General features: G+C 29.3%; 3 protein-coding genes across 3 annotated transcripts in view; 2 read left to right on the top strand and 1 right to left on the bottom strand.

The window, feature by feature from the left end:
* The first annotated feature begins 274 nt into the window (after window positions 1-274).
* On the top strand, window positions 275-5,959 carry LOC130663561 (uncharacterized). Its single transcript, XM_057462844.1, has 3 exons — window positions 275-435; window positions 4,859-5,024; window positions 5,106-5,959. Coding segments are annotated over exons 1-3 (489 nt in total). The 5' UTR covers window positions 275-433; the 3' UTR covers window positions 5,427-5,959.
* The window catches only part of LOC130663557 (adenylosuccinate lyase), a 51,451-nt gene continuing 31,415 nt past the window's right edge, over window positions 5,246-25,281 (bottom strand). Inside the window, exons 2-5 of the mRNA XM_057462839.1 lie at window positions 18,877-19,080; window positions 11,636-11,918; window positions 9,705-9,856; window positions 5,246-9,623 (exon numbers count right to left, since the gene is read on the bottom strand). Of these exons, the coding sequence (XP_057318822.1) occupies window positions 8,961-9,623; window positions 9,705-9,856; window positions 11,636-11,918; window positions 18,877-19,080 (1,302 nt within the window). The 3' untranslated portion in view covers window positions 5,246-8,960. The remainder of the gene's footprint in view (window positions 9,624-9,704; window positions 9,857-11,635; window positions 11,919-18,876; window positions 19,081-25,281) is intronic.
* On the top strand, window positions 19,762-21,606 carry LOC130663563 (protein snakeskin). The gene is made up of 4 exons (XM_057462845.1): window positions 19,762-19,938; window positions 20,386-20,592; window positions 21,094-21,213; window positions 21,293-21,606. Exons 1-4 carry the CDS (start codon window positions 19,888-19,890, stop codon window positions 21,392-21,394), a joined length of 480 nt encoding a protein of 159 aa, XP_057318828.1. The 5' UTR covers window positions 19,762-19,887; the 3' UTR covers window positions 21,395-21,606.

The following is a 25,281-nucleotide window of genomic DNA, read 5'->3' as shown; positions in this document are numbered from 1 at the left end:
ATAATTATAAAAATATAAAAATTACGTAAAATTTATTTCCATAAATATTATTTTTAAAATATTATGAAAAAGGTAGAGAAAGAATGAAAGAACTAATAAATTTATATAGAAAAAGTAAAAAAAATCCACTGTCACTATTCATGTGGGGCAACGTGAGTTGATAGAAAGAGTGGGGTAGATTTGAATCGCGGTGTAAAATAAATGTGAGCTATAGTAGAGAGGGGATGGTTGATATACAGAACGGAGAAAGAGAAAATAGAGACTACGGAGTGTGGATCAGCAGGTAGTTGAGTTCGGAAGTGATATAAAGGCGTGTCGTGGTACCAAGTGAGCTTAACGCACCTGGACGACGAACAGGAAACAACCAAGTTCATCGTAGTTTGTCGGCTAACCCGGCCAGGGTGTTGTTCCTGCCACACCACGCTATACCATCATGTAAGCAATTTATTTTATTATTTATTTATTTTACCCCAATCGGAAGTATACATAAACATTATAAGGTAAAAGACCTAATACCCGATCAAAGAACTAGTACTCGATCACTCCATGTATTTTTATGTCTATATTTAGTAAAATTCACTAATTATTTCTATACAAATATATGAGTGATCGGGTACTAATTCCCTGATTGGATACTGGGTCTCTTACCTTACATTTAAATTTAAATTTGATTTAAAAAAAAACGAATAGAACAGAAAAAAAAACATAAATTACTAGTTAAATAATTACTAATTGCACCGTGTACTAATTAATTAAAACAGAAATTTTTTCGCATTTACTGAGAACGATGTGAGGAATTCATCAAAAAAATTAATGAAAAATTTGAATTTATTTTTTATGAGTGTCAATGTAACTGACAGTTGGCGATTTTTTTAATTTTTAAATAAATATATTAAATGTGAAAAGAATAAAAATTAAAAAATAGCGTATTTAGATAAAAAATCAGTGCGCGCATTTTTTTAAATCTTATTTTTTTAATTAATTTATTTAAAATTTATAAACTGTCTCATGTCTGCTACAATCACACTCATTTTTTAAGTACGCATTAAATATTTAATATTAATTCACAATAACACTAATCTACTCATAAATTAAAAGATAGTTCGTATATATTTCAATTAATTAATTGATTAAAATTTGTATTATTTATCAGAATTATTTTAATTTACTGCAGGCTTAGTGTTAATATGGATGACATTTTTAAAATAATTTTTATAAAAATTTACATCAATTCTGAGATATTAAAATATGATAAAAATAATTGATTAATTAATTTATTTTAAATTGAAAATAAATTAGTATAATTATTTATTAAAATATGCATATTTTATGGTGTAATAATTATTCTAATTTCTCAGATAGAAAAAAACATATAATTAATAACAAGATTTAAACTCAACGAGATTTATTTATAATTACGGTCAATAATGTTTTGAAATTAAACTCTCTCTGATATAAAGTGTAGACTGGAATCTACGTTACGTAAAAATAATTTATCCGTAAATCGGCGCTAATGTATTGCATGATTATGAAACATTATGATGATTAGTTGTACTACGTGTTTTATAACTTTTTTTTTTTTATTTATATTAATTATTACTATTTTTTTGTTTATTTAAAATTTATTTAAATTTATTTTATCTATTCATGTGACCTCTAATTGTTCTCTGTCATTCTTGACACTAGTCAATACAAAAAGTATCACTTAGATACTTAATAAATATCAATGATTTAATCAATTGAATTTATTTATACAAGTTTTTTTTTAAATTGCTGTTACGTGACTATAGACGGAAGTAGTTTTACATTTTGTTTTATAATAATAATAATAATAATAATAATAATAATAATAATACCAATACCAATAATAACGAGCAACCTACAGTCACTATATAACTGCCCAAGTGTTACCGCCAAATTTATTAAATATGATTTGAATTAAACTGTTTATTAAAATCTAGCCCGAGTCAAAAAACAAATTCTAGTTTAGTCCTCAAAAGCCTCAATTCCTTTGATGTTTTATTTGCCGCCCAGAAAGTAACTCTAGTACTAAAAATTCTCAATGAGAACTATGAGATCTAAATGCGAATAATCTATCGATTTTAAATTATAACTAAGACCTCAAAATCCTCAACGAATGAAAAGTTATACTTCAGACTTTGAAAAATTTTAGATGGTAAGAAAGGGGAGAGAATACATCGAATGAGACTTTTGAGGCTCAAATTATTCTTGTATGTTTTGAGTATTTTGAGGTTCCAATCCATATTAAGTTACTCCAGTTTAGTCCTCAAAGTGGTAAAATTGGTCGTAACTACTACTAGAGAACTACAATAACTTTCTATACTGTTGTCAATCTTCAAATTCTAAACAGATCCTCAAAAACCTCAATGAGATTTAAATCCGAATTTGTTTTTTGACTTGGGTATACTCTAAAATTAACTCTAGAATCTTTCGATTATTTCTATTACCATTGAAATTTAATGAGACAAATCTCATCATTAACTCACAAACTTATTGATTTCGATGATTGTATAATCATGGGATTTTTGAAAAAATTTACGCGGTCAAATTTTTTTATTAGACGACTAATATTTTTTTTTTTTTCACTGATACCAAATTAAATTTTTATTATCATAGAAGACATGGCATAAACTAAATTTTCCTTATCCTCCTTAATTGTATAAAGTCAGTCATCAGTGACAATAACTAAAATATCAATTTATTTAAAGACAATAAATACGATCTTTTTTTCCCGCGTAATTCAAATGTTATCGATAAATAGATTTGTCTCAATACTTGGCAATAAAAAAGATTTTAAACCATAAAAAGACACAAATTCTAGTCAAGACCTTTTTAACGATACCAAATTTAATAACATTAACTAATTCTATCATATAGATAATAATAATAAATTTATTGACTGCTAGAGTGTAAAAAATATAAATATTCATATTTAAATTTCTATAAAAAAAATGACTGCGTATCAAAGTCTATAGTTTATAGTTTAGTTTAGAGTCTGGTCTAGAGTAATCTAGTTTTCAGTGGACAAGACTGTTAATCTATTCCACGACACGATTTTGCCTTGAAACCCCCTTAGAAAAGTGAAAGGGTCTTAGATTTCAACCCGTTTGTCTCTGAAAGGATTTATCAATTATTTTTTTTAACATTTAACACCCACATATGCTAATAAAATTGATAAATAGGTACAGGCAACACAATTAGAATGTGACCTTTTGTAAATGATATTAAAGCAAGCGATCGTTTATTTAATATAAAATATTTAAATAAATATATTTTGATATTTTAATAGTGTCATTTATAAAATATAAAATATAAAAAATGGTATAACAAGGTCAAATAAATTACTGTTATTATCACTTTCTTTTCTTGAGTTCCGATTAGAAAGTGGGGTAAAATCGATGGTGCGTGAACTCACCACAAACTCGCGTTTCCTTATTAGTTCATGTTCTCGTTTGATTTGCTATTCGTCCAGCTCAAGTTCCACTTTTCATTTTTAAAAGATTCCGGTTCTCGGAGAAATCGTACCTTTATTTTTATTTTCTTTTTCTTTTAAACGAAAAAAAAAAGTAGCCATTAATTACCATAAAATAAATGGTCATTTTTATTTGTAATTTGAATTAGAATTTAAAAAAATAAATTTATTAGAAAGTATGTATTTGAAATAAATTAAAATTTAATTTTTTTTTTTATCATTAAATGTTATTTATTATTTTTTGAATGACCAAGTAAATGCTGATGGTTATCTGACTGGGTCTGACCTCGAGTGAAAGGAGACGAGCCTTCCTTTTTACATTCTCCTACTTATATTACTTGAATAATGAATTAAGATATGACCAAATGCGTAAACTTAAGAAATAAAATTTTGTTCGCGAAATCTCATACCATTTTTTATGTTACGTAATTTTTATTTAAATATTTTTTAATTTTTTCTTCTTGTCCGTGGAATGATCTGACTAATAATTTAGAAAAAAATTAAAAAAAAGACAATAAAAATAAAAATGAACAAACAAAATTACGTAACTCATTGTCATAACAAATAAAAATAAAATTCCATGAACAAAAAAATTTCTAATTGCTTATTTATCTAAAAACTTCAATTATTTTAGTCAGTAAAATTTTTACTGCAGTATTTTATATTTTATTTTATGTTGTTTTCCCAGTAGTTTAACGACTATTGCGCATAACCAGTTACTAACATCAACACTACGGTACTTAATATAATTTAATGCTTCAAGTGAAAGTATTACTGGCCCTAATGGTCACGTAGGACCCAGAAGACCCCAACAAATCTAAGCTCCAAATTTCTACATAGAATTTTTCGAATATTTCGACCCAAAATATATCAGTAACTTTTGAGTTTTTCAAAAAAGTACAAGATACCTTTTTTGTAGATAATTTAAAGCGCTACAAAAAAGATCTCTTACTATTTTCCGTATAACTCAATATTTACAAAAAACCAATCACACTTTTTTTTCTTGATTTTAAAATTTTCAATTAAATTTTTTTACTTTATTTACTAAAATTAATAGATTTCATTAGAAAATTATACTTTTTCATCGACTATGTATCAAAGTCTATTTATTCTTCAATAATTTCCCGTAAAATTTAATTGAAAATTTCAAAAATTACCAAAGTTATATTTACTTTTTTTACAAAAAGTCATTTTTCCGTTTTGTCATAAAAGTTTTCAAAAAATTAAAATTTATGATAAAAATCAATAATAGCTTTCAAAAAATTTTTTAAATCATATGAAACTTGTAGAGGATTAAGCTTAAAAATAAAAATATTGATTATTTTTTAAAAAAGTTAATTAATTAATTTACAATTTGATGTTCAGGTTGGTGTGGACGTTATTGCTGGGACTAACAACGAGTCTTTTGGTTAATGGAGCACGACCAGATCCACCAGCATCCGGTATTACGACTGTAGGCTCACTAAAACTAGCAAATGCCGAAGATTGTGCGGGAGTAGTTGCGTTTTCCGCTATTTCGGGAGTCAAAACCGTAAGTATTTCATTATTTGTTTATTTTACTTAATATATTATTTAAATTACAAATATTTATAATTTCATAATTAATTAACAGGATAATCAACTTAAATTCTCAAAGACGCTAGTCAATAGAGGCGTCGGATATGTAACTGAAACAGGAATATTTACAACCCATTGCCCCGGACTTTATCAATTTAGTGCAGCTGGATATGGAAGCGCTGATTTAAAACTTACATTAAAACGTAAAGAAAATAAATCTGACAGTTGGATTCCCATTGTGTCCACGGGAACAGGCGGTGGTTCGAATCTAGTTTTAATAGATTCGGAAATCGGTGATCAGTTTGCTGTTTTCATTGACGCTGGCAAATCAAATGAAGGAACGTCTTTCTCTGGTTACCGAGTCGCTAAAAAGTGAAGACTTTTTATACAGAAATGAACAGAAAATATAAATACGACTCGGTAAAAAATAATATTATCTATATGGTCACTGGATTAAAATAAGGCCGTCGTAAGCCTGATCGGAACATTCCCACCAAGAAACGTTTAAATTAAATAACAAAAAGAAAACAATTGTTAATAATTGTTGAGAAATCAATAGGGAGAGATTTTAAATTTCTAACGAGATTTTAAATTAACCGCATTGATGCTGCGAGGGAACCATCTCATCATCACCAGCGAGACTCTGACCCAATAAAAAAAATATTTTTTTACGGGAATTATACACACAACTGTAAAAATATTTTTGGGTTGGAAAATGACAAGCCCAGCGATAATCGCGAAGCATGAAGTAGGGTAAAACTTGTCATGCCGAACTCCGGATTTGTTACACTACTACTCCCGATGTACCTTTATATGGCTTTAAAAAATTAGAGTTTACACTTTGGTTTTTTTTTTTTTTTTTTTTTTTTCTTTTTCTTTTTTAGTTCTGTAATACACAATTTATTTTTACTGACCTATCGATTGATAAAACACACTGTGATAGTTCCTAAACTTTAACTCTATTACTCTTTATCTTTCATACACGTCAATTATACTTAATAGAATTTTATTTAACTTTTAAACTTCATTATTGTATAGTATTCTTCCTACAATCTTGTTCTTCTACCCTATTCTCTATTTCTTCAATTATTTTCCTTTATATTTCTTTTTCCTTCTCCTATACTTTAATACTATTTCTTTCTTCTCCTATACCTTCATATTTCTTTCTTCTCCTATTCCTTCATATTTTTTTCTTCTTCAATACCTTCATACTTTTTTCTTCTATATTTTTCTACTTTTCCTTTCTTCTTTTATACTTCTTCTTCCTTCTCCTATACTTTTATTCTTTGTCTTCTTTCCTATATTTTCACACTTTTTCTTTCTTCTCATATATTTTTATACTTTTCCTTTCTTTTTTTAAAATTTTTCTTCCTTCTCCTATACTTTTACTCTCTATCTTTTTTTCTTATACCTTCATACTTTTCTTTCTTCTTCTACATTATACCTTTCCTTTCTTCTTCTGTACTTTCACCCTTGTTTTCTTTCCTATACTTTTATACTTCGTCTTCTTTACTCTAAAATTTTATTTCTTCCTTCCTTACTCTAAATTTCTATACTTTACCTTATTCTTCACTTTTCTTCCATCTTATTTGTTTTCACACTAAAAATATTTTCTCTATACGTTTTTATTTCCTACATGACCTCTTTTATCTGTTCTAAATTTCAATCTATATCTTATCTACTTACATTTTTTCTTCTATTATTTAGTCGCCTATTGCTCAATTTATTCTCACTACTTTTTTTTCCACGTCTAAACTTCTCTTATTTCTCAATATTCTTAACAAAACTATTCTAAGCCTTTTTTTCTTTTTGAATAATATTTTACCTTCAGTTTATTTTCTAAGAACTTTCTCTACCCACCAGTATTATGATCTCGAAATTGTACGCCGTCTCTTGCCGTCACGTACTTAGAAAAAAATAATAATAAACAATACACTGGACTTTCTATTACATTCTGTATACTCAACTTATTATTCTCTACTCTACTTCATTCTTTACTTACTCTACTCTTCTTTTATTTTCTCTACACTGTCAACTTTTCAACGCAAATAAATTCTAAAAACTTCTATTACTTTCTTTCAATCTTATTTCTATTTTACTTTCACACTTTTTGTCGACTTGTTCTATATTTTGTTCTGTACTTCTTATTTTCATTTTTTCAAATTTCTTTATAGAAATAAAAATATTTTCTATTGTTTCTTTACGATGCTATGAATTTTTTTTCCTGCCTTTCTTTTCTACAAAAAAATTTCCTTTCAATTTTTATTTTTCTTTTTTTCTTTCTAAACTTTTTTCTCATCCTTTCTTCTTATACTTCTTTCATCTTTTTCTTTTCCTCCTTTTTTTATTCTCAACTTCTTTCTTCAAATTCTCTATAGTTTCAAAAATATATAAACTATAAAATCTCAACTATGAATAAATTTATCTTTTTTACTTTGTATTCTTTATTTCTTCTATTAATTCCTTGTCTAATTTTTTGTTTATCAAAAATTCACCGCAAAATTTTCTTCTCTATTTCTTCTATCAAGTTCTTGTCTAATTTTATTTTTCAAAAATTCCCAGCAACATTTTCTTCTCTATTTTTTCTTTCAATTTCTTGTCTACTTTTCTTTCTCAAAAATTCATAGCAACTTTTTCCTCTTAAAATCTTGTCATTTCCTTTCAAAAATTCACAGCAAAATTTTCTTCTTTCAATTTCTGGTCTAATTTTCTTTATCGAAAATTCACAGCAAAATTTTCTTCTCTATTTCTTATCTAATTTTCTTTATCAAAAATTCTTAACAACACTTTCTTTTCTATTTTTTCTATTAATTTTTCTAATTTTCTTTGTCGAAAATTCTCAACAACATTTTCTTTTCTATTTTTTCTATCAATTTCTCTAATTTTCTTTGTCGAAAATTCTCAACATTTTCTTCTCTATTTTGTCTATCAATATCTTTAGTTTTCTTTATCAAAAATTCCTAGCAACATTTTCTTCTCTATTTCTTCCTTTAATTTCTTGTCTATTTTCTTTATCAAAAATTCTCAGCAAAATTTTCTTCTCTATTTCTTCTATCGATTTCTTTAATTTTCTTTATCAAAAATTCCCAGCAACATTTTCTTCTCTATTTCTTCTATCAATTTCTTTAATTTTCGTTATCGAAAATTCCCAGCAACATTTTCTTCTCTATTTCTTCTATCAATTTCTTTAATTTTCTTTATCAAAAATTCTCTGCAAAATTTTCTTCTCTATTTCTTCTATCAATTTCTTGTCTACTTTTCTTTACCAACAATTCACAACAACATTTTCTAACTTTCCAAGTACTTTTCATATTTTTCTTTACTTATCTCTACACGTCTTCCTAATCAATTCCACCGTTTCCTCTAGTCTATCAGTAAACTTTCAACAATTACTATTTCCACTTAACTTTAATTAATTATATAAATCTATATTGTCGATATCTGTTTATTTTAATTTAAATACTGTTACTTTCAATTACTGTCAATCATTCACTCAACTGTTATTTCCTACAATAATATATCAATATATTTTCATCTAAATGTACAAAACTTAAACTTTATTTATCTATTTTTATCACTTGTTCTTTTTAATTTCCAAATATAAATAAAATATAAATATAAAAATCTTTTTCTTTCTCTTTTTATTTCTTCTTTACTATCCTATCACTCTTATCTCTTATCTCTTATCTATTTTTTAAATCCACTTCCATGTGTTCTTATATTTCCTTTCTGGATCTATCACAGATTTAAACAAAATTTATATATTTTATCTTAAAAAAAAAAAGTTGTTAAAAAAATTGTTATAGAAGAATAATAGTATATTTTTATTATATAAAAAAAAAATATTTTACAATCATAAAAAAACAACAATTTTTATAAAATTACCCCCGTAATTTATAATCAAAACATTTTAAATATTAAGTTCAACTCGTCCCTGATCAAGTCCAGAGTAAAGTTCCATGATTGGCTGGACCTCATCTTCAATAAACTCCTTAACTTGTTCTGGACACCGTCCAATGAATGTTGAAGCATCCAAAAGTTTATCAAGTTGATTAAAAATAGGCTTGAAATAAGAATCACTTTTAATTCTGTCAACAAGATCATTGTCTAACCCATGCTGCTTAACTTGAGCACCAGCTTCGTGTGACAGAACTCGTATCTTCTCATGACAAACTTGTCGATCACCACCAGCTTTGACCATCGCCATGATAACATTTTCCGTAGCCATAAATGGTAACTCCTGAGCTACATGTCGGGCAATAACTTTTGGATAGACAACAAGACCTTCGGTAATATTTTGTAATGTCATTAAAATAACATCGGCTGACAGAAACGCTTCTGCTAATGTAATGCGACGGTTAGCGGAATCATCAAGCGTTCTTTCCATCCACTGGTTCGCAGCAGTTTGCAAAGTATTGTTTACTAAGGTCATTAAATGACGTGCAATACTACAGCAACGCTCAGAACGCATCGGATTCCTTTTGTATGGCATTGCACTGGAGCCTATTTGCGTACTTTCGAACGGCTCTTCAATTTCTTTCATGTTGGCTAATATTCTAATGTCACTGCAGATCTAAATAAAAAATTTCAAATGTTATAAATATATAAATATATTGATATGATGTTTAAATGAATTGATGAGAGTGTATTTTACTTTGTGAACTGTTGCTCCAAGAGATGCTAATGTGTTTAGACATTCGATGTCAACTTTTCTGCTGTATGTTTGACCAGTAACTGAATAATATTTTTTGAAACCAGCCATTTCAGTGACTAATGCATCAAGTTGCTTAACTTTTTCCGAATTACCTGCAATAATTATTTCAATTAATTAATGCTGGATTTATTTAAATAAAAATTTTTTGAAATACAGAATTTTATTATTAGTTTTATTAATATGCTCCCACTTATTAAGTAATTAAAAGTTTTTTTTTTAACATAAAATTTTTATTTATCAAGTAATTAATTAATAATTAATATTATTAATATTATTATTGTTAATTAATAATTAATAATTAATATTATTATTATTAACTAATAATTAATAATTGAATTTTAATAGACGTATAATTATTTTAATAAACTGCTAATTTTATTAAAAACAAATTTAAACTTATTATTTAATAATACATTTTTTTTTTAATTAATAGAACTGTTAATATAAAAATTTATCAGAACGTATGAAGATTGTCTTCGTATTGAAATTGAATATTTTAGTATAAATTTTTATAAGCTCTGATGAGACTCAATTATCATAATTTATAATTTGAAGACGTAAATTATCATCAAAACGTTTACTAAACGAACTCGACGTTCAAAAACGTAAATAAAACGTAAGTATTTCTAAAACGTAGATAGGACCTGTTCAAATTCGAAATAAAAAAAATCTGTCTATCGGTTGACCCTGCGGGCCAGCCCCAGAACTTCCCGCTGTTCTCGAGCTCGAGGAGCTCGAAAACATTGCTGTGGATACATTTTCGAGCTCTTTGAGTCTACTTGATCAAATGATCTGAAATTTTCAGGAAAGTTGACGGCCAACAAGCTTTTTCGATTGCCACCTTAACTATCCAAATCGGTTAATTAGTTAAAAAGTTACAGAGATTACACACACACACACACACCCACACTCGGATATCATTCTGAAAATAGTCAGAATAGCTTCCTAGGACCTCAAAACGTCGACATCTGATGAAATTTCGATTTTCACAAATCGGGGTGAAAACATTAACTTCCCAATTTTTCGAAAATCGTCGATTTTCTTAGCGGGAAGTTAAAAAGGAAATTATTTCAAGAGCATTTTACTGTTGATAAAAATTACCTAGAGAATAGAAGACGAGAAACTATAATTTTTAGCAGCTGTATAAAAATGCCTGGAACTTTCTCCTGCTTTTTTGAATCTTACAAACTTTGCAGACCTACCTTTACAGTAGAAAAATATGTGAGAATTTCTAGATCTACATGTATAGTCTGTAAGACTAAAAAAAAAGGCGATAAAATTCCAGAAATTTTTTCACAGCTGCTGAAAATTTTCATTTCTTGTCTTTAATTTTCTTGATAATTTTTATCAACAGTAAAATGCTCGTGAAATAATTTCCTTTTTTTTTTTCCTTCAAATTTTAAAAGATTCCATTTACGTTTTACAACTACATGGGTCTTATTTACGTTTTCATACGCCAAAAACGTTTAAAATACGTTTTAATAACAATTTACGTCTTAAAAAATCCAATGTAGAATTTAAATTCCGACTTGGGAGTTTCAGTAAAAAAATTTCCAAATTTCTATTTCAATTTTTTATAAATTCCAATAAAAAATTTTCTGTTAGAATCTATTGTCAAATATTTATACAGAGGAGTAAAAAAAGACAATAAAAAAAAAACAAATTTTTAATTATTTTCCAGTGTCACAAAATTGGCAACAAAAAAAAATGTTGACTATTTTTGTGCCACTAACGAAAATTACGATTGTTAACAACAGCTGACTTTAATTTATGATAATTTATTTATTTATTACCATGTAAATTAATAATAGAAAGTGTTGTTTTGCAGTACGACTTTTTTTTTTTTTCATTGACATAAACTTAATAATTACCGTTAAATAGTTGAAGAAAAGAAGCTTGAGTCCCAGTTGTTCCTTTTACTCCACGAAATTTCAAATCATCACGAGCACGACGAAGAGCTCGTTCGTCCATCAGTAAATCATGTAACCACAGAGTTGCTCTCTTACCAACTGTCGTAAGTTGGGCCGGCTGGAGATGAGTAAAACCAAGAGTCGGAAGGTCATGATACTCTTCAGCAAATTTAGATAATCGTTTAATAACACCTGCGAGTTTTGGTAGCAGAATATCAAAAGCTTCTCGCAGTACTATAAGATCCTGAAATATTAATCCATAATTTAATAATGAAAAAAAAATTTATTCATTTATTTAACGCTTTCCGCAATTTTTAAAATTTTACAACGTATATTCGTGTTGCCGCAGTGCGAATAACAAAAAAAAAAACTACAAAGTATAACCATGGCCCTTCAATGTGCTAAGGTGACCCACACCTCCAAGTCACGATCACAATGGCGACTGGCAAGGATTACATGTTCCCTGATTAAACATCTGAATTCAACCGAATTAAAAATTTTAATTCTGTTATATTCTGTCGAATTCTGCAAAACAGAATTCAACTGAATTGAAAATTTGAATGTGAATTAAACAGAATAAAACCGATTTAAAAATTTCAAATTTGTTTCAATTCAGTTTAATTCGGACTCAGAACTAGAAATTGGAGAATTATTTTTGAATTAATCAGAATTAAACCGAATAGAATTGTTTAAATTCGTTTTATTTTAGACAAAGTCTGGTTTTCTTGCCGAATGAGACAGAATTCATTTTTAAGTTAGGGACCGAATTAACAGAATTTATCTGAATTAAATAGAATTAAAAATTTAATTCTGTTTAATTCGATCGAATTCATTTGTTTAATCAGGGTTAGGCACCACCAAAAGATTTTCTTATTATTAACAGTCAGCCCAGCCTCTTGGTACTGAGTCAACTGACTAAGCTAGCTTAAGGATAATAAAACTGTCCGGGTCAGGTATTCACCCGTTTCCTGGTCACTAGGAATAATTAATTGAAGGATAAGAAATTGATCAATTATACTCAGTGGTTATAATATAAACAAGTGATTAACTATTAATTTTATTAAATTTAAACATTGAATAGAATCTACGTCACTCTATAATATTAATAATTCAATCCCGACAATATTAAACGGGCTCTACTTCACTCAATGTAACATGTGCCCAAAATGGCATACTAAAACTCATACCCACGTGGCTGACTCACTCTCACACATCTTACACGTATAAATTTACCCGAAAAATTAATTACAATGACGATACTTTAATTAACGGTTTGCTTCGCGCACAACACACTTATATAATCTTACTGCGGACTTGTGATCCAAAATCCAAGGCGAGATGTCCAGACTTCCATCCTTCCTGCTCTAATTGACCCCTCGAAAACGACATGACCTCCCAACGCTGAAGATGAAGGAAATAAATTTCCAAAAACTGTTGAACCGCTAACAAATACACGCTATGTTTACGACATCTATGGAGGCGCAGATGAACTCGCTGAGGCAATTCAAGTTGCTCTCGACACAAAAAAATGTGTGCCACAGGATGTTTTCCGCTTGCAAAGTGGGCAAGTAATTCAACAGAATTACTTTCTCAAGTCGCTTCAGTGGAAACCCAATAAGATACACCAAGAGAACTTGGAAATACTACAGTAAAAGTGCTCGGGTTAACCCGGAATTCTACACAGGATAAATTCCAGTTTGGTTATTCGCTTCCAGAAGCATTACCAACTACTAAACGCACAATTTTATATAAAATTGCTCGCTTGTTCGACCCACTGGGTTTTTTGGCACGAATCATCATGAGAGCCAAGATGTCCATGCAGAAGCTCTGGCTGCAGAACTTCGACTGGGATGCTACGCTATCACCGTTGCTTCTTCAAGAATGGAATTTATTTCGAGATGAACTACATCAGATCTCGAAGATTCAGATACCTCGCTGAAATCATGTAAAAAATGATGTATCGATCGAATTACATGAATTCTCTGACGCTTCTCAACTCGCTATGGCTGTTGTTGTCTACTTAAAAGTTACTGACGCTACTGGAAGCTCCAATGTTTCGCTAGTGTGTGCCGAAACACAAGTTGCACCACTAAAACCCATAACCATACCACGAACCCGAGTAGAATCCTGACTAACGAAGATGAGTTTAAAGCCAGTCACTAGCTAGATGAGATGTAACTCATCAGCATCTCATGGTTGTCCAGTTAGCTTTAGTTATAGATGAAGCTGTATGAAGAATAAAATTCACTTTACCAGTATCTCATGGCTATTTCATGGCTAATAGTTATAGATGGAGCAATATAAAAATATAATTGTAACTCATCAGCATCTCATGGTTGTCCAGCCGCTATTAGCTACAGATAGCACTACATAAAACATATATGGATCATCAAATTGTAGTCGATTCCAATGAGCAGTAGCAGCCTAGTGGATAATACGCGAGACTCATCATCCCGAGGATCCGGGTTCAACTCTCGTCACCGCTTAACTGGACATCACAGTTAATTCGATGATAAACTCATAAAAAACTCAATCTAAATAAAAATTGTAAGGCCAATGTAGAAAAAAAAAATTATTTTTTTTTTTCAATTTTCGAGTTATCATGAACTCATTTTTTAGCTAGCCCCTGGCTACTTTTCATGTCTTGTCATTAGCTCATATTTCTGAGTTAGCGATTAGCTATTTATAATTGCACACTCACTGCCTCATTGTTTTAACCTACCTATTGGATATGTTTGAATCTATCCACTGGCTTGTTCTGATCAGTCAGCCATTGGTTAAGATGGCGTTACATAGTGAGGTTATGACTGGCCAATTCTATTAGGCAGTGATGGGGTATGACTCAAATCTGTTAGCTACGGGCTGGCCACCTATGAGTTTTAATTCTACTCGGGAATAGAGCTCAATGTCGCTGTCTTACTCGCTCAACTGGTACTCTACGTCAAGAAAGTCTTGAAAATATACCAATTTTCTTGTGGACAGACTCCGCTGTATCCTTAACGTGGATACGAAACAACCCAGCTACTTACTTACTTGGCGCTGCTGTCGCGCACGGAGCGAATACCGGCGTGCTTGGCAGCCAATCAGAGAAGTTGGCTGTTAACTACTTCCTATTGGCGCGCTTTTTAGCCAATGGAAAAATTCTTTACTGCAGCCATGCAGCTATGCTGCCACCAACGCCGCAATTTTCATGGCTTTTGGCTTCTGGCGTTCAACTGCTTCACCTCGTGCTTAAAGATCTACATCGTGTATTACAACGTATAACCTCGTGCTCTCAAACCACTGTGCTGTGTTCTAATTATTCTTGAGATATAATTTCGCTGTGCTTTGTATGTGTTTAACCGCTACCGACCGAGTGTCGATTTTATATAAGTGAATTTCATATCGTCGCATTCGCTCTCTACTGTTAATTTCTCACAGTTCCAAGGGTATAAAAGGTAAATAAAGATCTAAATTATTTATTATTAAATTTGGTGTAATTTTTAATTGTTAAGATTCCTTCACTGTTAAACCAGATCCTCTTTGTTTATTCGCTCACTTTACAAATATATAGAAACAAAATGGCAGAATATGAATCGGTTAATGCCATGTATGACCGATTTTGTTCAAAACATCTTTGTGATTCACGTAAAGAAAATGCTATAGATTATTATTTAGATTTATATCGAAATAATTTACCTCCAGTAATTTCAACGTTCGACCAATCTAGGATTAACGGAGAGGACGTTGAAATAAAAAAGGTCAATAATCAGATATACGGGACGATTAGGAATGTCAATTTGGATTGTTTGAACACCAATAGTAATCGTTGGTTTACAAAAAATTTAGATGTCGAAATAGTTTACAAACATGATGAAGATGGGAAATTATTGCCGGTTCATTTGAATAAAGTTTTTTGGGGTTCAAAAAAAAAAACATTAAAGTAAAAAATGACCGGCTGAGCGCGATTTTGAAAACAGTCACTTAATTTAAATTTATAATCTATTAGATAATAATTTCATACGTGAATTACAATATGTTTAGATTCACAAATAATTATTTATCAATAATAATATTATTAGTTGTAATTTTTTTTTATAAAAATTTTTAAAAAACGTCTCAAATAGTTAAAGTGAGCGAGTAATGGTACTGAGCGGGTATAGGGGCTTCTACCTTGCTGTAATTCTGATAGAGTAAACGTGAATATTTTTTCATCTCTCTGTGTGATGACGCATCAGCACCGATATAATGACGCCACTAGTCTTCGAATTAAAATTTTTAAAACAGTTTTTAATTTAAAAATTACAGCCCACAGAAATTAGCCAAATCGGCTGTGCCAACTAGAAATTGATCGAAAAATTATAATTTCTTGAAATTTCGATACCAAGTAGGATAATATGAAATTCTAACAAGTATCTAATGGCGATCTCAATTTGTTTATAAATAATAGGCAAACAAAAAAAACGTAAATTAAAAATTAAATATCTCTGAAACTATCAATCTGGCGGGTCAAGTTTTCACATAAAATTTGTAGAGCTTAATAAAATTTACAATTTTGCTTTTGGGTAAATCCCCGTCAGACTGATAGTTTATTAGTTATTAACAATCGAAGTTTTATAAACAAATTGAGCTAGCAAGCTGAAAAATCAACCGATTTCATTTTTTCTTTTTTCCACATATTTCTGGTAATAAAGAGAACATTTTTTTTATTTGTTTTCTAGTATATAGCCGTAGTAACGGCCTTTTACACCTTTTGCCTTTATATCGCAACTGCTTTACTTTTCTTTCTGCCTTTCATTGTGCGGCTGTGGCCCGACTTGTGCGTATACTGTACTGCATCATTACGGTGATGCCCTACAACCTCTCTCGTGCAATGGAGTTGTAGTGGCGTAGGAAAACCACAGAGAAAACCTAGCCAGTACAGTTTCGGTTTGGGTGAAGTTCCAGTGATCGATAAAATTCCCATTTTACCGATCACTGGATCTTCATCCCGCGCCTAACGGTCAGAGACCTTCGTTCGAACCCGACGTGTGGCTAAACGGTCACCCAGCCAAGTAGTGGCTATGCTCGATGCTACTTAACTTCGGTGATCGCCTGAGCCACGCGCGTGCCGAACGGCTGTCTCAGCCGCTTTTTATAAAGAGAACATTTTTAACATTTTTCAAAATTTTTGTCTCAAAAATTTGATTTTTAAAAATCAAAAAAACCGCTTTTTCTTTGAAAGCCAATATCTCCGAAACTAAATTTATTACAGCACTCGCACCTATTCTAAAAAATCTAGAATTTAATTGCGAAAAACTTGGCTATTTTGAAAAAAATTAATATTTGATTGGGGTCAAATAATAGCGAGTTGAACGCGAGCGGATTTTCGATAAAGCGAGCGCGTTCGCTACCCGGACTGATAGTAAAGGGGGAACTCAACAGTAGTGCTCAACTGATATCGGCTCCTCAAGCACGGTACAACTGTTCTAACCTTACTATTGGTTTATTTGTAAATCATATAAATTTTTATAATAATAATTAACTAAAAAAAATTTTTAATAATTGTTTTCTAAAAAATTAGACTAAGTGAATAAATTTTTTTTTATTTTTAACACTAATTATGATTAGAAAAATTAATTTGTTGAAAGTACTTTAAAAAATAATATTTTTACTTTATTTTCTACATATTTTCTATGTTTTTTTCGTCTTCTTCATCAGATTCTTCTTCGCTACGCTCATAAAAGTCCGCGTATTTATTAGCGACAAAATTTTCCTCTATATCATCGTCAGAAATTCCAAAAATTTTTTTTAGTTAATTATTATTATAAAAATTTATATGATTTACAAATAAACCAATAATAAGGTTAGAACAGTTGTACCGTGCTTGAGGAGCCGATATCAGTTGAGCACTACTGTTGAGTTCCCCCTCTACCATCAGTACGGGTAGCGAACGCGCTCGCTTTGTCGAAAATCCGCTCGCGTTCAACTCGCTATTATTTGACCCCAATCAAAAATTAATTTTTTTCAAAATAGCCAAGTTTTTCGCAATGAAATTCTAGATTTTTTAGAATAGGTGCGAGTGCTGTAATAAATTTAGTTTCGGAGATATTGACTTCCAAAGAAAAAGCGGTTTTTTTATTTTTAAAAATCAAATTTTTGAGACAAAAATTTTGAAAAATGTTCTCTTTATTACCAGAAATATGTGGAAAAAAGAAAAAATGAAATCGGTTGATTTTTCAGCTTGCTAGCTCAATTTGTTTATAAAACTTCGATTGTTAATAACTAATAAACTATCAGTCTGACGGGGATTTACCCAAAAGCAAAACTGTAAATTTTATTAAGCTCTACAAATTTTATGTGAAAACTTAACCCGCCAGATTGATAGTTTCAGAGATATTTAATTTTTAATTTACATTTTTTTTGTTTGCCTATTATTTATAAACAAATTGAGACCGCCATTAGATACTTGTTACAATTTCATATTATCCTACTTGGTATCGAAATTTCAAGAAATTATAATTTTTCGATCAATTTCTAGTTGGCACAGCCAAACTGGGTAAAACTGATTAATTTCTGTGGGCTATTAACCGAGAAATAAATTATTATAATACTTTTCCCTAAATTTTTTTCAATAACTTTAATTAAATTAAAAAAAAAATTTAATTACAAAACATGCAACTTCTCTATTATTGGACTCAGTTTTCACTCTATTTCCCATTTCCACTCGAATTCACTTTTTGATGAATGCATTTAAAGACCCACCAAAAAAATTTACCTATTTTGCGTACCCTCTAAAAATGAATTAGTGAAATTCACTGCGAATCGATGGATAGTTACTATTTCTACAGCTATAAGTATACCATTAATTCAACCAGTGGTATAATTATAGCTGGTTTCCAATAAATATTCATTAATTCGACGTGAATTTCACTGATTCATTTTTCGAGAGTAGTCATTAATTAATTTAAAAATTACATTTCTGGGACCATTTTGTATAAAATACTTATTGGAGTGCAGAATGTCTAAAATTCGATTTTCCCTTAGATTCTTATTCCGGAATTATATTGAACTTGATATCTGACTAGATTTCTAGAAAATAGATCAAATTCATGGCCTTCACATCCTCGGCACTTATCACTACAACTTTTGTCTTTCAATACTTAACAGTTACTTAATAATTAGTTTAATAATTTTAATGTAAAATAAATAAAGAAAATTAATGAAATTTATAAAGTACGTACGGTATTATCACCAACATAACAACTAGTTGCTCCAAGATGAATAATCGCTGCAGCTTTGGGGCATTGCTCACTGAACACGTGCACGTGAGCCATGACATCGTGTCTTGTTACTTTTTCTTCCTTCGCAGCTGCATCAAAATCTATGTCATTTAGATGGGCCTCCATTTCTGCTATCTGTTCTGGTTTAATATCTAAACCTAATTCCTGGAATAGAAAGTTAAATAAATAAATTTAAATACTTCATTTATTTTCAAATGGCCCTTAACAGCCCGTAAGACCGCGGGGAATTTTTCACTCCAAATATTTCAGTAACTATTCAGTTTTTTGAAAAAGTATAAGATACCTTTTTTTGTAGAGAATTTTAAGCGCTACCAAAAATGTCTCTTACAATTTTTCATATAACTCAATATTTTCATAAATATTTACAAAAAACCAAGTATACTTTTTTTTCTTGATAACTTTCAAATTTTCAGTGGATAATTTTTCACTTCATTCACTAAAATAAATAAATTTATTGGAAAATAAAACTTTGTTATCAATTAGATGTCAAAGTCCATTTATTTCCAAGTAATTTTGCACCAAATTTAATAAAAAATATTTAAAATTACCAAAGCTATTTATTTTTTCGCAGTCATTTTTTCCGCTTTTTTGTCATAGTTATTTTTTTTTTTAATTGAAAACTAAAATTTATTACTTCAGATTCCATAAAATTTTTTAAACCACCGATCCTATAGATCCTCTACATCCATCATGACAAATCCCGGAAGTGTAATCGTTGATAATTAAAATAAATAAAAAACTATAATTATTTAAATTATAAAAAGTAAAGCAGGTGCTCCATATTTCTTGGCTTAGAATTCATCCTCTCACTTTACAATGTTATCTGATAAGATAAGAAAGGGCTTGGTTCATCGTGGAAACAATTATCATCAAGAGTTGATTCCATTTTAGTTAACCGGTGACAAAAGACCAAGACACAACAGGTTAATAATTACAATTATCAACATCAACATGGTTTCCGTAGTGACAATTGGCAGCATCAGCATAAAAGTGTTAAAATTGGTAAAAAAACAGTTTAATTATCCTCATTAATTTTTTTATTTACTGTCAATTAATATTTTATTCAGCAAAAAATTTAATTGCAACTGCAGTCAGCAGTTTTTTTTTAATTTTTTAAATACTCAAGTGAATAATGACCGATAGTTTTTGCGTCCAATGATTTTTATTTACCAAGTTATTAAAAAATTTTTTTTACAATCAATAATTGTGTAGTAAAATTTAGCAATAACGTAAAGAATTTCTGAATCACTTACCGCGTATCGGAGTAAGATAACGAGTGTTATTTGTTAAGAGATAATTTTGTGGTGACACATGCACTGATAGACCATGGATACCTTTTTTTCTCATATTATTATTTTAATTATTGTTTTACATATTAATTATTTATTTATTTATTTGTTACTTTGATAATTTTGATATAAATTATGATAATAAATTTAATTATTACAGATAATAAATTTAATTATTCTTATACTGTATCGAACGGGGTATGGAGGAGAATTTTTAGGTGTGGGTGGAACATGGAACCTAAATGAGGACAAGAATCCCGACGCGGAGATCGTTGCTTCCGGTGTCTTTGTTGGTTTTTTCATTTATACTAGTGTTGTATTATTGACTTATTGTTTCGGTGGGACGGAACATAAAAAAAGTCTTGTTGTAAGTTTTAAATTAATTTTTAAAGTCTCTATTTTTAGAAAAATTTTCATGAGTGTGAATGTAGCAGACAGACAAATTTTAAATTATAAATAAATAAAGTAAATAATTTAAAAAATAATATTTATAAAAAATTCATTTTTGAATTTTTTAAATGTGCATTTTTTAAAATTTTATTTTATTAATTATTTACTCTATTTATTAATAATTTTAAATTTGTCTGATGTCTGCTACATTCACACTCATAAATTTTATGATGCTGAAGTTAACAGACAATTAACAATTTTCGGATTTTTTTTTCACCATATGAATTACAAAAAAATAAAAACTAAAAAAATGCCGTGTGGGAAATTTTAAAAACTATAAGTGCAATTTTTTCAAATATTTCTTTTTTATAATTTATTGTTTAAAAAAAAATCCAAAAATTATTAATTGTCTCCTTACTTTAGAATCATACGAATTTTCCTCATTAATTAGTAATTTATTTTTTTGTATTTTTTAAAGGAAATAATTATGAATTTTGTGGGAATGTTTATGTTCATTGCCGTTGGAGGAACGGCATTGCATTACTGGCATGGTTATCAAGCCGAACATAAATATATTCATGTTGCAACTGAACGACAGGTGACTGATTTTTAAAATTTGTTTATTTAAATTCCAAGTATGTAAATTATTTTATCACGTAATATTTTTTTTTTCATAGATCGGTTTAGCTGTGGGCTCGCTGTGTGTTTTAGAAGGCGCAGCATATCTACTAGACACTTTGTTAAGTTTTTATGAATTCGCTCAGAGTGACTATAATTAAAATTATTAATTTGTATTTTTTTTAATTAATTAATTAAACATTATTAATCATTATTTTTTATATTTATAATTGTGTCATATATATTCAAGGTACGAACGCGTCATTCAAATGTTGTATCATTTATTTCATAATTATTGTCAACAAATATTTATCACGAATTAATTTTTTTATCATTTATAAAAAATTTTTTATTTTAATAAAGATTTTAAATAACAAAAATGTTTAATTATATTGTTATATATTTGTAAATAATTAATATATTCATTGTTTGTGCAAAAAGATGATAATTTATGTTAGCGCATTTTTCTTTTAATGATATTCCAAAATTACAGAGATTTTAATTTTGAATATTTTGAAATTAAAGTCTGAATTTTTTTTTATTAAGTACAAACGCACCCTTTTACCCGTGTAAAAAAATTCGTTCCAAAAAGATTCCAAAAAAGTTCCACATGTGGAACTTCTAAACATGGGACAGATTAGAGCTTCGAATGGAACTTTTTAGGAACATTAGTCATTTCGATGGTAAAAAAAAAGTTTTTATGAGCGAATTTAGAGTCAAAAACGGACGTTCTTGGAAATTTTTTGGAATTTTTTATAGAACAAAAAAAAATGTCCTTAAAAAATTCCAAAAAAGTTCCAAGAACGTCCTTTTTTGACTCTAAATTCATTCATAAAAACTTTTTTTTACCATCAAAATGACTAAGGTTCCAAAAAAGTAACATTCGAAGTTCCAATCTGTCACATGTTTTGTGACTCTTTGGAACGAATTTTTTTTACACGGGTAGTGAACAACAAAAATGTTATCAATTTTTTATATTTTTCATTGTTAAGATTTTTGAGAAAAAATTCCGAGGTAGAATTAGGCAGTAAAAAAATCAAGCATGTGATGATTTTTTTTAAGTGTTCCATGATGACAGTTATCAAAATCAAGAAAATTAAGGACAGATGAGAAGGTCTGTCGTATTAATTAATTTATTTATTTTATCATTAGAAGACTCAATAATCAAAGACCAATGACAGGGTCTCCATAGATTACAATATTATATGACATAGACTTTAAAATTATTTAAAATAAACTTATTAACATCAATCAGCTCATTAAACTTATCAATATAAATTACAATCTAATAATTAGTGAGTAGTGACTAGCCGAGCAAAAATTTATAAACTTAGAAAGATTTTTAAATTTATGAAGATTAACTTAACTGAATATTAGAGTTCCCTCTAAAAAATTTATGATAGTGAAATTAGCCGACGTCTAATTGTAAATTTTCTTAAAGATGATCAATTTAAAGAATTGCACCTATAGTTTTTTTAATTTTCTACATGTGCATTTTTTTTCTTTTGTTTATTCAGATGGAAAAAGAAAGACTAATTCTCGAAGCTGATGGTAAAAAAGGTGCCTTTAGAAAATCTCATAGAATCCAACAGATTCTTATAGAGATTTTATAAGAATGAATGAGTTCTATGAGAAGTGCTATAGTTAAGTATAGGGCCTTATACATACAGCTATAAGAATCTATCGGATTTTTTAAGCAGGGTGTAGCCAAACTAGAGAGTATTCTAAACTCGCTAAACTTATCTGATGATTTATCAAAATGGATGTACAGATATAAATTACTTTGCATCGCCGTCGAAACTAAGAACGATAAAATCATAGATTTTCCGTTAGCCAGAAACGTTCCACTAGATAACGCTGTGATGAATAACGTAAAACGCCGCGTCAGTTTGCAATCCAACATAAGAATCTTGACTTAATAAAAATGCTGCTGAAAAAAAAAGCTGATATTTATAAAGAAAATCTATATTTCCGAAATGCAATAGACATCGCAATATCATTTTTTCGCTCAAAAACTCAGCTTAATAACACAATTCTAGAAGTACTGGTGGATCTGACGATGCGTCTGAGAATAACATCGCCGATCAAAGTTACATGAAACTACTCAATCATCTGATAGATAAATCGCGTGCCAAATGTACGCCTTTTTGACTTTGGAAATTTTTTTCTTCATTTTTAGACTTAGAACATGTCTACAAAACGATTGGCACAAAAAAAAAATTATACGCCCTTTTGGCATTTGGCACACGAAATGCTACCCACCAGATTTATTTGAAAAATTGTTGTCCAAGTGCCTTTCTTTGATACAAACAACGTAATGACTCCTTACAATTTTCTATGTAAATCAGTGAAAAAACAAATATTAATTTAGTGTACGTGTGAAATTTTGTGAAAAAATATGCCATGGCAATGCACAAGAGTTGAGAAATCCAGACATGAATCGGGACTTGTGTCATTTGTAAAGGGTAGAAAGAGAAGGTTTCTAACACAGATAATTTCGACGTCTCTGAAAACACTATCAAGTTTAATGGAAAATCCATCAAGCTTGATTTGTTCACCGAGGATGAGAATGATCTCGTCTATTTCAGAACAACAATTTTTTCTTTGAAAATAAGTTCTTCAATTTATGAAATTGAAATAATTTAGTAATGAACATATCGAATAACTCAAAGATGCTGTAACGTATGGTAAGATTTATAATGGAACCACTGGAGTAGTTATTAATCGCTCAGTCATATGAAGTAGAAATACATTCGAACTTGGTATTTTCAACACTGTATAAATATCATCAGTTATGGAATACAAAAACTCTGAGATAAGTTTCTTGCCAGGGACACTGTTATTATTAAGCGCGATCTTGCGGCGAGCGCCGAATTACTTCTGCCGCTGCCGTTTGACTCTGGTTACCTCCTCTCCCTCCATAGACAAAAAAACTTATTTGACTCTTATTATTTATTAAAAATAATAATTATTTATATATTTTTTTTAACTAATAAACTATTATAGAAAAATAATTCTAAAAAAAATTAATTGTTTTTCGTTCTACAGACTATAATATTTTGATCTGTGAAAATATTTTTCTATCTAATGTATAATAACATTAAGTAGTGAGAATCAGTTGTAGCAACAGAGTGTTGGAAGAGTTTTCGATCTATTGGCTGAAGTTACAATATAAAAACTGACATAACCAACGGAAGAACAGTTCATGGAATGGACACTTAAATGACAATAGTCAATAAAATTGAATTTTGTAGAACAGCACGAACAGTAAGTTTGAGTAATTTTAGTTTATAGAAAAGTCGATAGAGAGTACTCGCGAGAGCCAAGGCCAAGATAGTATACTGAGATATTTTTTCAAATAAGCTTACCCGTTCAATCAACGGTTCGGAATTTATAATGATTTACACAATAAAATTGTAAATAACAATCGTTTGCACTAGTTTTGTACAAAATGGACTAGATTTTTGTGACCCTTGTCCGAAAATACGTAAGAAACCGTTGCAAAAACCCATGGGCATCCAAATTAATACGGAACAAGAAACTTTTTTCATAATTATATCATGGATTTTTTTTTTCAATCAGGAGACACGGTAGTGTCTCGCGCCAAGTACACGTTCAAACACATGTATATGTGTGAAGTGTCATGGCGCGAGCCTGCCGTGTATCTATTCCGTAGACATAGTGGTTTTTGGCTCTTTTTAGCTCTCATTTTTTAAAACTTTTTTAAAATAATAAATTTTCAGAAAATTCCTTCTTCATTCGAAAGATGATTGATTGTTCGTCTTAAAATTATAAAACTTTATTCATTTTAGTAATGGGAACTAATTTAAATAATGAAATTAGGCCAGCATATACTATAGCACCCCCAATTTAGACACTTTTATAAATTTTTTCATGCAAAAAGGGCACTGCCAGAGAATAAAAAGTTGTAAGAAATGCCATGATTCAATAAAACATTGAAACTTTTTCAAAGCAATGATTCATTTTTGCGCCACTAGCGGTGCTTCAGTCTGTATTTTTTACTATAGTTTCATTGAGTTATATAGAA

Source organism: Microplitis mediator, chromosome 2, assembly GCF_029852145.1.
Source record: "Microplitis mediator isolate UGA2020A chromosome 2, iyMicMedi2.1, whole genome shotgun sequence".
Taxonomy (NCBI): domain Eukaryota; kingdom Metazoa; phylum Arthropoda; class Insecta; order Hymenoptera; family Braconidae; genus Microplitis; species Microplitis mediator.
The sequence above is the reverse complement of the archived record's forward strand: the minus strand, read 5'-3'. Positions and strand labels throughout refer to the sequence as shown.